General features: G+C 39.7%; 1 protein-coding gene across 4 annotated transcripts; it reads left to right on the top strand.

Moving 5' to 3' along the window:
• Positions 1–223: 223 nt before the first annotated feature.
• Positions 224–13556, top strand: LOC116390218 (phosphatidylinositol 3-kinase regulatory subunit gamma-like). Of its 4 annotated transcripts, none has more exons than XM_031859640.1 (12): positions 224–897; positions 2766–3515; positions 5216–5356; positions 5820–5925; positions 6117–6215; positions 7315–7495; positions 7864–7986; positions 8144–8286; positions 8459–8635; positions 9904–9975; positions 10497–10658; positions 10869–13556. In XM_031859640.1, exons 2-12 carry the CDS (start codon positions 3254–3256, stop codon positions 11056–11058), a joined length of 1656 nt encoding a protein of 551 aa, XP_031715500.1. In that variant the 5' UTR covers positions 224–897; positions 2766–3253; the 3' UTR covers positions 11059–13556. The 4 variants fall into 4 exon arrangements, with proteins under 4 accessions (XP_031715500.1, XP_031715501.1, XP_031715498.1 ...); XM_031859638.1 differs by having other exon boundaries at positions 227–897; positions 7861–7986; XM_031859639.1 differs by having other exon boundaries at positions 227–901; positions 7861–7986.
• The last annotated feature ends 4751 nt before the right edge of the window (positions 13557–18307 follow it).

The raw sequence follows: 18307 nt of genomic DNA, 5'->3' as shown, positions 1-18307 counted from the left end.
GTCTATGGTGCCGTAACATCTTTTTTAACCAGTTACTTCCACACCACTTCTTTCATTATGCTGATCTGTGAAGTGGAACGTAACGCTGGCTGAGTTGAGAGGTCAGGGGCTCCCGCTGCCTAGATACATACAGTCTAATATTAGAACATTTCCTTGATTTGTTAGCAGCATCTCTGCTGACTCCTGAGCACATGGCAACAGGCCGGCCAATAGGATTTCAGGAGACCACTAAGCCTCTCGCTCTGTATAGCAACAGTGGCATCCTTCCCTTATTTATTTATATTGGAGTTTTTTTTTTTCCCACCGACTCATTTTCATGCTTCTGTCCCCCCACTGTGCAGCCACACTGTGCTCTCAAACTGTGAAAAAGAGTTACGGTGCGAAGAGTAGAGCTGCTTTTACCTTTTGCCTTTCCTTTACTTGCACAAGCTCTAAAACCTACATCATTTTTATAGATCTCTTTCATATATTCGAATAGTTGTTTTTATACTGCACCCCACAGATGAGTGGACTTTTTTTTTCTGTGCATTGCACGTAAAAGTAAAAACTAAGTGGGAAATATCATGGAAAAGGCTTGATTTTCATGAAGACATGAAGAGTATCGTTGACGAGGAGAGGAAATACCCAGAGGAATGGCACAGTGGGAAAATGTGGCACTCAGAAGAGATGGACAACAACCAAGTGGAGAGGATCTTTAAAAGATGGAGGACACAGGCAGAGAGGCAGTACGGGTTGGGAGGAGGGGGGGTAGAGGGACATTGGATGGCGTGAGGACCGAGGCCGGTGGTTGGTTTGATCTGAGCCACGTGTGCGTCCGGCTACGTCTCTTCGCCCCTTCATGGATGTTGATGAAACGTTGGCTTCCCCTGCCGCCCGGTCCCTTCCGTCTTGGCCCAGGTAGGTGTGTACTGTCCCGTCCTGCTGAGTTTCCTCATGATGATTAATTTTTCAGGCTGTTCTGATTTTATCTACACCAGAAGTTGCCATTTTGAAAGTTCCGTGCATGCTCAGCCTTCGCATCTCTTCGTCATTCCGAGCTTAGATACGGGACGATGGAAAGCTTGAAGGCGTTGGGGGGGAAATATGGCGGATATAAGCCGTCCCGTTTTTGTGATGCAATGCTGATCGATAACGGAATACGACCGAATATTTAACCAAAACACGTTCAGAAGAAAATTGACGAATTTAATTGCCTGACAAAGTATGTGACATTTTCAAAACAGCGCTTTAAAATACAACATACGCAAAGTGATTTTTAAGACTCCAAGTTTGCTTCTCACGATTGCTTTTCCTTATGGATCCACTAATCCAACAATAATGCATGAGCCTCGCAAACATCATTTACTTTGTTTTGATTAGGTCATCGTTAAAGCACATCCTAGTTTGGGACGGCATGTTTTTCTCACTTACAAACATATATAGAAACGTTGGTATTAATATCAAAAAAGGTTATGAATTTAAGAAAGTATAAAAACATTAGAAAATTGTCTTATGTGATAAAGATCACAGGACTTCGTCTAAATCAAGTTTAGTATCTTGCATCATCTCAACAGGATTTGGACACAATGTCCCGATCCACGAAGACTTCATGGCTGCGTACCAATGGAAGTATTTCGATGTCGACGCCATTTCCAACACTTTGACTTTTGATCTGCAATATTTCATCACTCAGTAAATTTGGATACGATACTAAATATCCTTCTTTTGCAGGAACAGAACACATTCTAAGTCAGTACAAATAAAGTAAATTTGAGTTGTCACATAATCAGGAATTTTCACGATTTTTTGATACTTTGAAACTTGATTTTTTGAAAATAGATGCTGAGAGCATCAGTTGAACAGATTTAGTAAATGAGAAAAGGATTTAGCACAATAAGTTAAATGAGGTTACTGTGTAGGTAAGCAACTATGACCTATTGTGATGGGATCAGATCAATCACGGTAAGAAAATAATCTGATCTTTCATTCAAATCAATTTTGATGACAATTTTACTCTTGTAGCGCAGATGATCTCACATCTCTCGTCACATTGTAAAGGGTATAGGAGGGTAATAAACTGCTGACTAATCCCAGATGCTTGGGAGAGGAACAGGATTTAGTCACAGTCCTTTGAATTACATATGTTATGGATTACATGATATAACACTATACAGTCATTATATAAAAAATTCTAAATGCCGACTTCCTAAAAAGAAAATCCCACAACATCCCAAAAGGCGATATCCAATACTCTCTTGTTTATTCTCTGTAACATATAATCTGCTTAAATATGTTTCCAGTGCACATTTATTGGCAGCATTTCCCACACAGGTCTGACACAGCCAGATGTGTGAATGGATATAAGATCCAGTACAAACGTTATGGAAAAATGTCTGAAAGTTGACAAATTTAAGCCTCACAATGACGGTGTTAACACCTATCAGATAACTACGGGGTTGAACATTTCAATGCATTAACATGTTAGTAACAGCAATGATTGAATTTTTCTAAACCTGTTTTGCAGGAAGCCTCTATAAGTACTCCATAAATATGCCAGCGATTCAATTTAAAAATGACTGAGCATGAACGCACCGGGCAGCAAGTCTGAAACAAGCTGGATAATAAGCTGAAGCTGTAACAAGTTAGGGTTTAGCTGCCCAAAATATCAAACAGGGGACAGATTTGTGATACAGTGCAGATTATTAAACCATTATTTGGCCAGATGTTTGCATGCAAAAAGGCTAATTCTCAGTACTGATTTTATTTGTGCATTTGTTTTGTTTTAGGTTTTCTGACATGAGACGATGCGTGAGTCCTTGGGAATAAAATCAGACAGTAGTACTTCAGTCTGTTACTCTCCAGTGGATTTACGGCTCAATAACTAGTGTTGAGGTGCCTATGAAGCAGGCAGTCAGCTGTTCAGGAACAAACTGTGGTTGTTCTGGGTAGCTCCAAGATATGAATCCCTTTAAGCAAATGACTGTGAAGCAGAACAGAGAAAACTCCCACTGAGTACCTTCAAGTGAAAACACAATGGCGCAATGTCATCGCTCTGCTCTGTGATGAACTTCAACCGGGGATTCAGGCTGAGCACAATGCTCTACCTCCACAACACAGGGCAGCCTTGAACTCTGCACCGTCACTCTCTCTATCCTCAGCCATGAGTGTAACTGAAAGCCGATAGTATGTGATCAACAGCGCCGTGGCACCCAACATCCTGCTGCTTCTCCAACTCAATAAAACATAGCTGGAATATTCAGTCTGTGTTGCGAAAATGGCAGAAGAGGGTTTCCAGCTCAGAGCGCTAAACTGTGCCGAGGACAATGAGCTCCAGCAAGCCGACTTCCCGACGTCATCGCTAGCATCCCTCCATCTCAGGGACGAAGCCGTGGTCATCAACGAGAGCACCAACCATATGGGAGATAATCCCGAGCCTCATTCTGTAGTTTCTGTAACGTCATCACCGCTTAACCAATCTCAACAGCAGACCGACACATCCGGGGCTACTAGGCCTGAGCCTTCACCAGCAGTTCAAGGTAAGATTTGGTGCTATACTAAGCATTGTTACACAGCAATAATGATATCATTATTGCAATAGTAATTATGATGCATTTGAAGAATTATAGTAAACGGATGAGAAAATCATGCAGAACCAATCTCATAACAAAGATGTTAAAAATGTCTTCTGATCGATTTTAGTTAAACAAAGCAGAACGTTTTAGTCAAACGTCTGCTGCATTTAATGAGACATCAGAAAGTGTTGAGACATTCCTGTCAGTAGGACGAAGTACATTTATCTGATCTCAGTTTGTGTCATCCGTGATGATATGCGCAACCGTTACTCCACTGGGAGACGGTAAAATTGACAGTAATTATATTGCAACCTTAAGATCGATGATCGATGGCAATCATACATTTACAACAGAGTAGAAAAGTGAAGTTATCTCAGTTATCCAGGGCTCAGGCAGTAAAAGCCACATTCACCTTTTCTGGCTTTGGGAGTCGTGCCAAGGCCTGGATGGGCATGAAATATTAAATGGGCGGGTATGAATTATATGTTTCTTTAATGCAATACAGTGACGGCGTAAAGCTGTGTACATACAAACTAGAGGAGAAACACCAAAGAAGCATTGCAGTAAGAAACATCTAATTGATGCCAAATTAAACCTTGTAGAACTTGGTTACATTCAGCAGTTAGAGTCACTTTACTTTGTAATATTGGCCCACTTTTGAATAAATTCAACAAATAGTGACCGTTTTCTTTTGACGAACAGTCCAAAAGCAAAATATTTGGTAAATTTACTTCAACAATAAATTAAATTAAATCCACTTTGATTAGAAAATTATCAAAATCGCTAATCAATTTGATCCTTTCAGCTCTAGTAAACAAGAATTTGGCAAACCCCAAGAGAAATGTGAGGAGCTGGGATCACATGGTTTCAAAGACTTAGTGATCTGAAGGATTCTTAGATTCAAGTTTCATTACACGCAGAGCTTTTGTTAGGTTTCTACACCAGGCAAGTTTTGACGGAGCTTCACTGTTTGTAGGCCCTGGGTTAATGAGTTTATGCACTTTCTAATTTTACTACAGCATATGTGATTCCTCCAACATACAGCTCTATTTGCAGCAGAAATGTAATGCATCTTCAGACATACCATCACAAGTGCTGAAGGGATGATTTACATCCACTGCTAACAGCACGCCTCTCACATACTAGTAAACACAAACAATTCACACATAAATGAAATGCCTGACAGACAGACTCTCACCTTCCCCTGCTTTCCTACTGCCACATTAACAAACACACACACACACACACACACACACACACACATAGAGGGACAATTACCACAATCAGACACAGCAGAACATCAACAGCTCCAGTCATTCATGCCCATGGCATCTCGCTGCAGACAGCTGTTGTTTGTTAGGCAAGGCGAGGCAAAGCAAGGCGAGGTCGAGCCCTAGCAGAGTCTGGCTGTTGAGTCTGAGTGTTGAGGAGTGCCCGTTCTGGTATTTTAGGCAGTCAGACAGTGTCACCTGTCAGCAGACTAGTCTGGACAAACTCTCCCACATGGTGCAAGACCAAGCAACACAACGATATCTCCCTCTGCAGTCCTTGCCAGTGGGCAAGCAGTGTGTGCTGAACCACCACAAAGTGCAGATAGCCACATTCAGATCAGCCTCAACTGACATCAGCAGTAACACTGGGTCGTTGTGCGGTTGATGTTGCAGAGTTCTTGGAGCCTGAGATGGGCCAAGACGACGGCGAGCCTCACTCTCGCAACCCGACAGCGTTCCTGCAGGACTTTTCCTCCCCCGTCGATCATGTTGACGCGTTTGCTGCACTAAGAGCCAACATTGTCAAGGAAGGAGGTAATCTCAAGCATCTCTTTGTTCTGCTTGTTAGAAGTGTAACAGATCTTTTGTAGCTTGTCTAATCACTTTTGTTCTAAAATAAGGGAAACCATACGACATAGCACAAACTGTTTATCTAATGCCTCTCCTGTTTTGAAATTTAGTACGTTTTAAAATCACGACAAAAGTTTACCTGCTGTTAATCGATAAGAAAAAGATGGTTGTATAATGAGTGAAAAGGGACAAAAGGACGAGGACTATGATGGATTATCTTTTATAGAAGTAGTTGTTTATACTTAGTCTTTAAAACATATTTTAGGTCTGATGACTCCAGCAATCCAGACTTAATAACAATAATATGACCTTTATTTAAAATCAAAGAATACTTGGTAACCTGCTTTTGTTTAAAAAAAATTATACAATTTTTGTCTTTGCTATTTTGTATTAAAGCAAACGTTGTTTTTTTTGCCTTTGTGGTCAGAACTTCAATCCAAGAACAACATAACCAAAGCAATGGCAGCATGTGACTCCAGCTCTGATGACAGCCATCTGTCGGATGCAGAGTGGTACTGGGGAAATACCTCGAGGTATTTCATATTTCCATATGGCATGTTGATGATTTGATGTATGACCTGCTAATATAACACAGAACATGAATCTGTTTTGTTTACAATATGTAAACGTTGAAGCTTTTAAAACCAACTTTGTTTGCAAGTCGTTATCTGAAAACTCCAACATGAACAGTTTGAAACCTTGGTGCCCTTTTGTGGTTGTCCAGAGACGAAGTAAATGCGATGATGAGAAACACTCCTGATGGCACGTTCCTGGTCCGAGATGCTTCCAGTAAGGTTAAGGGGGAATACACTCTCACACTAAGGTAACTACTTTTAACTTCTATGTGTTGTGAGCACTGTATCTCATGGAAAGGCTATGCTCCCACTAAATCAAAAACATGTAGTCAGAGGTCAGTTATTACTTCCTGGTTTCAAAGTCTAACTTTAGTTTTACCGGTTTAATATTGTAACTTTATACAGTTCTGTTTCTGTTTAGTTGAATCACGGTTTCAGTTATAAAGCTCTGTTGATTAGAGCTTGGCGCAGACTCCTGCAGTCAGAAACATAACACCTTTTTTACACGTCTCGTCATTCGTCTCACATCTGTCTCACAGAACAGACACACTCCAACTTTAATGAATGCCGTCTACACCGTCTTTACATTTTTGAGAGATCCAGGTAAAGGGTCTGTACTGGACAATGCATTTATACTCTATAGACTCCTTTCTGCTTTACAGTAAATATATCTTGCACCAGCAACATCTGTGCCAAGCTTTGCGCCCTCATGACATTTTTGAATAAAAGATATCAGGCATGTGACATTTCCACTTCATCTTTAACTTAAAAGAAACCAGAATATTTGCAAAGCAACTATCAAATATTGATTTCTTACAGCTACCTTGCATCACCATGATGTTTGATTTGATTGGGGAGGTGGTTGAATAGAGTTGACAACTTTGAAAACAGTACGAAAAATTGTTAAGAGTTGTATACAATAACACTGAAGTCTGACAATTGACAAAATGGTCCTTTTAAAATAGAAAAAGACTATTACAGAAAATTAGGATTTGTCTTTCACTAGAATCGGCCTAAAAAGGCAACAGTGCTTTCACACCTTGGTCTGGTCAACCTTTTCAGTATAACTTGTATCATTTCTTTCCCCTTGGTCCGGACCAAGCTCCCAGTAAGAGCGGCAGGCTCTGGGATAAACTTTACGTAGTGGCCAAATGGTGGAATTACAATTTAGGTCCTGAAAGTGGTGAAATCCAATCATAGCCGAAGACAGAATTATTTTCCTTCCTCTGTTTGCAAGAGATAACAAAACCATTGTTTTGTTATAGACAACTTTCTAGTGATGCTTCTGTCTGTGTTGGTGTTGAGTGCATTGGCAGCTTTGTGACAGTTATGCTTTGACTTTTGTAGGAAAGGTGGCTCCAACAGACTGATAAAGATCTTCCATCATGAGGGGAAGTACGGCTTTTCTGAGCCACTGGCCTTTACCTCTGTGGTGGACCTGATCCAGTATTTCCAGAATAAGTCTCTGGCCCAGTACAACTCTAAACTGGACACCCAGCTACTCTATCCCATCACCAGATACCAGCAGGTGGGTTGATGAGGCCTTGAGCTCTCAATGTGTGCCTCCTTATGTTACAACTATATAATTGCTAAATATCAAAACGTAAACCTTTTCAGCATCATTTATCGTAGAGGTTTATTGTTATGATTGTATTTGAAACTATGTAGGCCTATATGTGATTTTGGCAGCATCAGAGCTGGTAACAGGGATCATGAATGAGTTGATATCAAAGATGCTTTTAAATGTCTAAATTTTAGTAATATGCCCCAAACCTTCTGTAATGTTCAGATCAGATTACATGAATCATAGGAGCTTTAAAAATGAACTTGGTCCTTGATATATTTCAATATCTTCCTAAATATCTTAATCTATCTAAACATTCTCGTCTGTAGCAGCAGATTGCGATTGACGTTGACATTGATGCAGTTGGAGAACAGCTGAGGATATTTCAGGATCAATACAAAGAGAAGAGCAAAGAATATGATCGTCTGTTTGAGAAGTTTAACCAAACCTCTCAGGTACAACAGTATCCTAATCATTAAGATCAGTCGTTTTTATTGGTTAAAAGCAAAATCTTTAAGTAAATATTGTTACTTCTAAATGCTTTACCACAACTGAGTCTGACTGTAAGGCCTTGAAAGTAAAAGTAAAGATTTGTTGCCTTTCCTCCCTCAGGAGCTGCAGAGCAAGCGGACAGCCATAGAGGCTTTCAGTGAAATCATTCGGATCTTTGAGGAGGAGTGTGAAACACAAGAACGCTACAGCAAAGAATATATCGACATGTTCCTCACATTAGACAGCAGTACACAGTCGGACAAGTAGGCTTCAAAATACCAAACCCTCATTTCCAATTTTGTCAATTTTTTTGTATTCTGTTTGACTTATTTTCAAAATCTAAAAGAAAAAGGTACTCACTGCTGGCCATGCCCACAGCAAACCAGCAGACTCTGAATTGTTAACTGAAGTTGTTCCATCTCCTCCTCCTCCTAGGATTCAAAACAATTCAGATGAGCTGCATTCGAGGGTGGAGGAGATCCACAACAGCAAAAAGAAGTTGGAGGAGGAGCTGAGGAGGAAGGCGTTGGCTCACATGGAGGTCGACAAGAAAATGGACACCCTGAAGCCCGACCTGGTGCAGCTCAGGAAGATCAGAGATCAATACCTGCTGTAAATATAACCCTTCAGCACCTCTTCTTCTACATCTGTGCTAGGGCTGTCAACAAATATTCTAAATATTAATATATATTTGAATAGTAAAAAGAAAAGAAGAAAAACAGACATTTTAATATGAAAGTTAATATTAGATTGTGACAAAAAGCAGCCGTCTACCCCGTGCACACCACATGACAGGAGTCACGAGACGCCTACTTCTGAAACAAAAGAACACGTTTTATATTGTGATATTTACTGGAAATAATATAATATAGCCAACAGCAAGTAGGGTAATTTCCTGCGATCTCCCTTCAGCCAGCTGACACCTTATTAAGGTTTTGGTCGTGAGATGGGGAGATATCGTGCAGATAACTCCTCATTCCAACTTCACTTAGGTTCAGCTCAAAATGGCGCAGTGCAGCATCACCAACAATCAGTTAGGACACGATGCCATGTACATAAAGGTCAAAAATATATACATATATATTCAAGAAAAAAATATTCAAACGTCATTCTTCGATCATTTTGTCAGCCTAGTCTGTACAGATTATAGACAGATTAACACAGATGTGATACCTTGAACCTTTTTTCATTCAAATATATCTCAAGGACATGAAAAGCACGAACAAGGCAAAAAAGGAGAAAGCGTTCAGATGCACTGCAGAGCAAGAGGGGGCAGCAACCGCAAGATGAATGTATCGTTAGAATAAATTAGGTGTTGGTGATAGTGACCACGCTCTCTTGGATGTACTGTATCAAGCAGGAATAGCTCACTACTGTCTGCTTATCAGGTGACCCCCACATGGGGTCCCAAAGCCCGGGGCACATCAGATGTGTCGACATGATTCTTAATTAGAGTCTAATAATTATAATGAGATCAAATCTATCTGATTGATTGTAGTTTAGTTCAAAACAGAGGGTCACATACCAGTGACACAGCTGAGAGTTGTAAACATAGAAAACCCAATCAGCTGTTCTCACTCATGTAGCCACAGCTGTGAATGTCCAGTATGCTCAGCACAATGCTGCCTGATGGGAAGACTCCGTCTTTCTAGCGGACTCTTCAATTCAAATGAGCAGATGTGCTGCTGAGGCTTTGTGAATGACAAAATGTCACACTCAGCACCGTGTCTTTATACAGACTGGTGCCGCAACTTTGCAACAAACAAAGCAAAACTCAAGGTCTGCTGTTATTATGCATTAACACATCTCGTTAGAAAAACCTTCTGTGTCGTAATATGGCTTCTTCTTTTTTTTTTGACTGTGTTTTCTCTACGTTTCAGCTGGCTCACCCAGCAAGGCACGAGACCGAGCCAGATAAATGATTGGCTGGGTATAAGGAATGAAGATGAAGAGTGAGTATCCTCATTTAACCTGGTCAACTGAGCCTCATTTAAAAATAATGAAAACAGGAAAGTGTAGAATGTACAAGAATATATTTTACTATTTCTATTTGTCATGAGTTACTTCTTATGCCACTCACTAGAATCTGAAACATGCTTCCATGTGTGCAGATCTTGAAACTGTCCCATGTAAACATCACTGCCATGTAGATTATGGCAGCGAAGGATGTATGTAGTATAACAGCTCTATATTATATTACTATTTAATGGGCATAAATGCAATAAAACACAAGCTAAAGAAGCTTTTTTCACTAGCTAACCTATGCAACTCACTGTGCCAGTTTTTTTGACAATTTCTTCTGCTGGTGTGATGAATTAGCAAAGAGCAAAGTGGCAAGAAAACAGGTTCCTCATGTTTGTTAGAAGGCATCAGATGAGGGCTAATTATTGGAACTATTTTGTGAGAACAGTATGCTCTAAAATACATATTTCCTTAAAAATCTAAACCTTTCCACCTCCCCATCGTCCTTTAGCCCGTACACTCTAGCAGATGACACCGACCAGGAGGAGAGGAGCTGGTACGTTGGTTGTATGAGACGAAAGGAGGCAGAAGAGCTGCTGAGAGGGAGGAGGGACGGGACCTTCCTCATCAGAGACAGCCAGACTCAGAGAGGCTCCTTTGCCTGCTCTGTTGTGTGAGTACCAGCACATTTGCATCTTTCAGGCATGTTAAAAAATAAATAAAAATCACACAATTTTGCCCGTCTAATCTTAATGGATCATACATTTTTAACAAAAGTGGGTCCAGTGCAGATTAAACTCGTAACCTAAGCTGCGTTGGACCCAAAAATCAAAACGGCCCTAACACATTCATATCATTATTATATGTATTTTGTCTCATGCAGTGTGGATGGGGATGTGAAGCATTGTGTGATCTACAGAACACCCACAGGGTACGGCTTTGCCGAGCCCTTCAACCAGTACCCATCGCTGAGAGAGCTGGTCCTCCACTACCGACACACATCTCTGATCCAACACAACCAGCAGCTGAATGTAACGCTGGCCTGGCCCGCTCTCAGCCAGCAGCCCAGCTGAGACACACCAGCATGCCACCCTGATGGCACTTTCCCCAAAGCTTCATTATTTCCACCACGGATGCACCAACATGGACACTGTTCCCAGGCTCTAACAAAGTACCATACGTCACTCAGATCTAAAAATCCCACCCTGGTAAGAACAAAAAAAAACATTACTGAACAACAGTCACATGGAACAGATTTTCTCCTCTAGTTTTGAGGCTGATTAGTCGATTGTCAGCTTTGTGTACAACGGTTGCATATTGACTGCAGCTCTGTGCTAAGCTAGCCAATTTCTCTTTTTAAAGCTATTATTCCTAATACTAGAAATCCCATTTGCTCGCCATCTGCACATACAGCTTGGAAAAAAAACACAATTGGGATTAAGTACTTAGCTGAATTCAACATTGAACTAAATCTTTGTAGCAGTACTGAAGTAGTACTGAAATACTGCTTCCACGTGATCACAGTACTGGTGTCAGCCAGGTTCCCAAACTGGCGCTGGTACTGGCACTAAAGTGGAAGTATCAAAGTTAAAAACTCTTAACAGTGCAGTGGTTTATAATGGCAATATCAGGGTACCACAGGATACCACTCTAGCTGTCAGAATGCTTTCTATAAGTACACAATCAAAGCAGACAGATATCATTTGGCTTGCTAGAGAAATTGACTGAAGTTATCCACCAATCCAGACACTAAATACTTCAGTTTTTTCTGAAAGTAAAGCACAAGAAATCATAAATACTTTAAAAAAAAGCATATATTACGTTTCATATAGAATTCAAGTCATGGTGTGAATCAGCCATCATCCCTCCACAGTACATATCTTAAATCCTTATAAATCAGTGCAGTTGCAGTGTTTAAGGTGCTTCTTGGAAACTGAGCTCAGGATGGAACTCTGCACTACCATGCCCATGTGCATTATGGGTAGTGTAATATAGAAACTGAGGTGACACACAAGCACTTTATCCAAACAAGACAACCAGAACACACATAAGCACAGAAATGAGCGTTGAAGATTTGTGAGACACTCATTTCACATATTGATGTTGCTGGTTGGGAAAAAAAAGTTTATTTAAGTGGAATATAAAAGTTATTTTCTTATTGTCATCTTCATTCTGCACTTTTCCACAATATCCTCCGGACATTACAAATAGAAAGAAATAGCTGTGCATGGGGGACCTCTGTGGTGTATTTATACTTTATAGCCCCTATGTGTGCAATGTTTGTTGTCATTATAGCGATTCAATTATTGACAGATGAAGATTTTTGTTCATAGAAAAATGAGACAATCAAGCTTAAATTCTTGTAATCTGTAAATGTGTCTGTTTAACACTTTAAAGTGTTAGTTATATTATATGAGCGGGTATTAACTGTGAAGCAGCAGACATGAGGCACAGGAAAACAAAGAAAGCTTTTCTGTGTGTGGTGTACATGCCCATCTTTGAATACCAACCCAATAAGCACAGTTACTTAGGCATATGGGAGATCATACTGCTTCAGATTAACCTTTGATTAATCAGACAGCTGTATTTAAAGCTCTATATTTTTCTGAGGATTTACCTGGAGTTGGTGATCCAGGAGCTTTGACAAGTCCCTGGATGTGGGGAGTGTTAATACACAGGCCTTTTAGATTTCGGGTTGAAAAGTGCCCTTAAGTGTTCCTGTTGCAGCCATCCTGTTTCCTTTGTGTTACTCTCAGGAGAGATGTCTTGTCCCCTACACGGGTATGATGTTGGGTGGAAACAGCAAGGTTCTGATGAACCAAACACTGAGGTTGTGTCTAGCTGGATACAAGGCTTCAATAGCACAAATACCCTGGAGTACCCTCAAGGAGGGTCTTATTATCAAAGTTAATTACTATCCCTATTATAGAATCATATTTAAATCATTATATTTAATAGGGCTGGCTATCAGTACTCAATACCTTTAAAAAGGTATTGACCGAAATAACCAAGAACCAAGTAGTATCGAAAGTTCTCGTGTCAAACAATATCTGCCATCGATCCTTTTTGTGCCCAGATCTAGAAAAAAATGATTATTGGTTTTGCTCGCAGCCAATCACAACGAGCGTTCTTCTATTTAATGCAACGTGCGATTGGCCCGTTACTGCAGCAGCTACAACCTATACTGCCTAACCGTTTTCACCTGTGGGAGAACTGAAACCCTGCAGGGCTTCCTCAACGACGTGGTCTTGTTACTATGGGTCGGGGGACGGCGTGATGAGCGTTAAACGCTGTATGAGCGCTGTTCGGTGCCGCATCCATTAGCTACCGGTGGGACATCAGTTCACATGATGGGTATCAAATGAAGTACTCTGTTGGTATCCGTATCACTTTAAGGGTACTGGTATTGGCATAGTCATTTTTTAAACAATACCCAGCCCTAATACTTAACTATTTTGTAAAAGTGATTGTCAAATAGACCAGCTGTGGATCAAATATAGTATGTTACGATCAAATGTGACTAAATTATGATATTGAAATTCACTCGTTTGGTAAATGTTGGAATACAGCAGCAGAACATATCTGAATATCTGATGAAAGTTGTTAACATTTCAGGCCTATCCTGGTCCCTGTGGCCCTAGGGTTAGGTAACAGGGACTCCTTTGGTAGTGCACTGTGTGGTGCTTAGACTGAGTTACACTGAATCATTTGAACTATTTTTCTAAGCAAAAATACAGTAGTCATTAACAATAGTATTTTTAGTTTTGGCTGCCCATTAATGTAGTTTATTCCTGTTTGATGGGTTACTTTGAATGTGCTTCTCTCCGAGTGGTCATAAGTCAAATGCTTGATGCAAGTTGCACATTTGGAAGTTCTCAGTTTTATCCAACTGCTTATTTCCATGAAAGGAGTAGAAAAAAAATTGTGTCATATTCCTACTTCGTGGCACTAAAAAGGTGTAAATGTTTGCTTTTGCATGCCATTGTTGTGGAACAGATTACCTAGGAATTATATGCATTTACGACTTATAATATGGACATAATGGCTGGGTACGGTTTTGATACCGCTACTGTTACTATAAATTCAACACCAGCTATAAAACATATGTTTTGTTACCTTTCTTTGATGGGTTAGCCGTATTCAGTTGATTATTTTGGCTTTGTCTCCATCATTGGTGCTAAGCAATCGTTGATGTAGTTTTCCCTAAATGCACCTCTCTGAGATCACCTGTCAGTCACACAGGATGACTGATTATTATCAAAGCAAATGGAAAAGCTGTTTATGTCGGGTGCGGTCTGTTGTGCTTGTGACCACATGAATCTGCGATATAGTGTTGCACAGTAGCGAAGCGGTATGTGCTACATTGCACAGGTTGTGGACAGAGCGTGCCTCAACCACTAGATGGCAGTGCAAGCAGGACCTTTAACCTGTGCAGTTACTCTGTACAGCAAAGAAGCACATTTTGAAATGTTGGTCAGCTGTTTATGCTGATTTGTGATACTCAGTGCTTATGGGCAAGCAGTAGCATACTCCTGTGAGAAAAGAGTCAAAGATTTAGGAAAAGACAACCCCGGTGCTAAGAATGTGAAACTTTGCCCTGTCCAGAGAGAGAGAGAGAACAACTTCAGCCAGGTGGACTGATCTTTAAGGATGAGCAGCTTTTCTCATTTTAGTGACAAACTGCTCCTTGACAACCTGGTGAAAAATATAACTTAATTTCCAGAGTTGGAATTTAAATATAAAAGGATTATAATTAAAGTCATAAAAGTGAAATAAAAACGGTTGTCACATTGAGAATGGTTGCTCACGCTCACCCCTCTGTCCACTCATATTTATCACATAAATCCCAATTAGTACGATTGTATGAAAATACATGATCATCTGCGTCCCTTGTCAGTCATGTTGATCGTTCACTTTAAATATTTCTGCTGCAAGGAATTGTGGGACGACATTATCTCCTTTCCTCATGTGGTCTAGTGTACCCTTTGCTAAAGGAGATAAGAATTGAAGCATTTAGGCACATTTCCTTAACATTTAGAGAACTCGACCAGCTCTTAGATACTTCCAGGCCATTTCACTCAAATTAGGAACCTTCCAAAGCAATAAAGACTATTGGACCGCAGTCTAAGTAACAGTATCAGTGGTGTAGTGTTAAATGATAAAACTGAAGTTAAGGGACATATGGCTCACACCTGCAATCATCAGTTGGTTGAGCATTCATCTTTATTAGCCTGGGTTCCTTGCCTCACAGGATCTTCATCTTTTTTTTCATCTTATTGAGACTTGTTATACAGTAAACATGAATGGATGCACCTAAATTACTGTCATTACGTAAGGCATGTTGGGTGCACATCTGGCATGTAAAAACTGTCCCATGTCATTTAGGACATGTCTTTTTTTTTGCACACTCAAAAGATTGATCAAGTGTTTAATTTAGAAATAGATAGAATAGAAACCCTTTTTATTGTCATATACATATACACATACACGAAATTTGACCTCTGCATTTGACCCATCCCTGTATATAGGGAGCAGTGGGCTGCCAATGACAGGTGCCCGGGGAGCCTATTTAAGTCCATAACTTGAAACATAAATGTATTTAATATTGTGAATTATAAGAAAAGAAACTTAACATATTCTGGTTCATTTTTGAAGCAGGAACACAGAAAAGGTGTACAGCTTATATGTGCACAAGCAAACAACAGAGACGACACCAGTTCTCTGAGAGGTTTAGATTTAAAGCACAGTGTTTGCACACACGTATCTCATGCGAGGTGGAGATACTATGACTGTCTTCATGTACATCCACCCTGTTGCTGAAGGTGGTGGTGCTAAATATGGATAAGTTGCTGATGAGATTGATATGTTGTAGCACTGATAAAGCACTGATTTGAGTTTAAAAAAAAAAATCTGTCTCTTTAATGAGCTGAACACGTAATAGTATTTAGTTCTGTTAAGTCAGACTTTTTTTTGTAGGCTAACTGTATAAGCAAAGGTTGGTCTTTCTCTCTTGTCACTGTCTCACTTTGTAACATAACTGTGTTATCATTGTGCAGAGATTAAGAAAACACATTTCAAATAGATGAATGCTTTGTAGGAGAATAATTGGTGTCTCATATCATCAAATGTGTCATGATGTGCTTTCAGCTGCAATCACAGTAGTCAAGTTTTTGTCCAACTAATGATTCATAACCTACTATTACCTGTAGCTTTAACAACCATTACCCGGATACATTTACTGTTGTTTACTGCTTTATACACAGTTATGAAGAATACTGTTATGTTGAAAGAAAAACACCCAGATACTAGTGAACCTTGCTAAGCTAGCCTGCCGATCTTTCAACATTGCAAATGTTTATGACTAGACAAAAAAAGAATTTTATATATATATATATATATATATATATATATATATATATAAATATATATATATATATTATAACAACAGATTTCTGCCTTCTTCATTTGGAGGTTAACTAGCACATGCTCCATAAAACCTCCACCAGGGAGGTTTAAAATCAACAAGATGTCTTCTTCCTGAGCACCTCGTGAACGTTTACTGTATTTTGCGTTCGATACAATGGATTTGTGACACGTAAGATTAAATGAGCCTGACTTGTGTACGGTTAAAAAGAAGAAGATGCCCTCGTTTGTCAAGTTATGTGGTGTAATGAAATGGAGATGGTTTCAGTGGTAATAATGCTAGCTTTAATTCTTTGAAGGGGAATGTATTTGTTTACACAGTTCCTCCGACTAAGGAATGAAGTTCATATTGGATGTGATTTACATCAATGCCAGTGTTCAGCAACAAGGCAGGAAGCAGAGAGCCACCTGGGTAGAGAAGCTGAGGGTATCGTGTGGAAGCTGGGATAGTGGATGGGCATGTAAGATGTTTGGTTTTGAGACTGGAGAATAGGGTTTGCTACTTGTCTCAGACCAAAAACTAAAATTAGCTCTTTTTTAATTTAACCATGACGACAATCCTTCCCCCAACCTTAACGAAGTGGTTTTACTGGCCTTAGTTTAATCATACTGTTTTGCCCGGCACAGATATTGTAGGAGAAATTGATCAAAAACTGTCCGCACCAAATGGTCAAAAAAAGTTAGCAGTGAATGCAAATTTGAGTCTTTAGCAGAATTTGCCAAGACCAATGTTGTGTGTGATGAAACGGTTGTTATACAGAAATGTCTGTGTTTAGGGTTATAGAGTTGTGTAAAGGAACTGGTTGTGTACTAAAGGTAGTGTAAGAGGTACAGGTGGGTTTAGTACGTGTTTAGTCAATGAGTTGGAGACAGGTTAGGTTTAGTAAGTATACGGATGGTTATGTTTATGAAGGGTTTGATTTGGTTTTGGGTAAGGTTGAGAGGAAGGAGGTTGTTTAGTACCTGATATTTGCTTTCACACAGAGCTCTGCTCTATATACTTTCTTCCATGCTATAAACATGGTGGAATATGTAACATTTGTACGTTTTGTTTCACTTTGTCTGTGCATATGATCAAATACCTCTACTTGTCTCTGCATCACCTTCAACATAGTACTTGATGTTTCTGAAACTCTGACTTCTATTTTTCCCCATTGTGGCTGTATGGACTCGTCTTTCTGCTGTGAGAAATACTGTTAGTGTAACTGCTTATTTAATGTATTGATTATGAAATTACATTCAGCTTTTTTGAAATAGCTTGTGTTTCATTCAGGAGTCATATCTGAAAAAAAAAATGATGGTTTCAAACATTTTTTGTTGGTGTAAAACCTGACTTTACCCACTTCAGGATATCATTGTTCATGTATGCACTTTCAGAATCCCCAAATAAATTTGAGATGACGACGGTTTGATGAATTGTGCAAGTGTTATTCTAAGACTTAACATGTTAGAGGCGGTGTTGGATCAAAACTGCAAGCCTAGATAAACAAAGTAAAAAGTACACACGAGAAATACCATTTACAACATATAAAGCAAAACACTACAAAGACTTAAGACATCATGTGCTGCACCACAGTACCACATACGGTGGATTTACAAGCATCCAGCCGATTTACTGCACATTGATTTACTGTACTCTGTTGTAATAATACTCCAGGTCTCGGGTTGCAAAACAGATTTCAAACTCAATGGGACTTAGCTGGTAGAATTAAATCAAAATAATCCAATATAACACTGTGGTTTTCGCCATTGATTTACTGTGTATTCTATTATACATCGTATCACCTAGATTTTAGCATTTACTGTGCATCATTTAGAATATCTACTTAAGCACCTTGAAGAGCTGCAGCTCCACACACAGCATCTTAAACACCTTTTCCACTAACAAAGCGCAATATG

This window comes from Anarrhichthys ocellatus, unplaced genomic scaffold (assembly GCF_004355925.1).
Source record: "Anarrhichthys ocellatus isolate YVR2014 unplaced genomic scaffold, GSC_Weel_1.0 scaffold22, whole genome shotgun sequence".
NCBI classification, from domain to species: Eukaryota; Metazoa; Chordata; class Actinopteri; order Perciformes; family Anarhichadidae; genus Anarrhichthys; species Anarrhichthys ocellatus.
Note: the sequence above shows the minus strand (reverse complement) of the source record. Positions and strands in the feature narration are given on the sequence as shown.

Bases quoted from the DNA above. Each gene is read 5' to 3' on its own strand.
- LOC116390218 (XM_031859638.1), top strand. From the start codon at position 3,254: ATGGCAGAAGAGGGTTTCCAGCTCAGAGCGCTAAACTGTGCCGAGGAC. The intron at 6,216-7,314 runs GTAACTACTTTT...TGACTTTTGTAG, and splicing joins GAATACACTCTCACACTAAG to GAAAGGTGGCTCCAACAGAC. The intron at 8,636-9,903 runs GTAAATATAACC...TCTACGTTTCAG, and splicing joins ATCAGAGATCAATACCTGCT to CTGGCTCACCCAGCAAGGCA.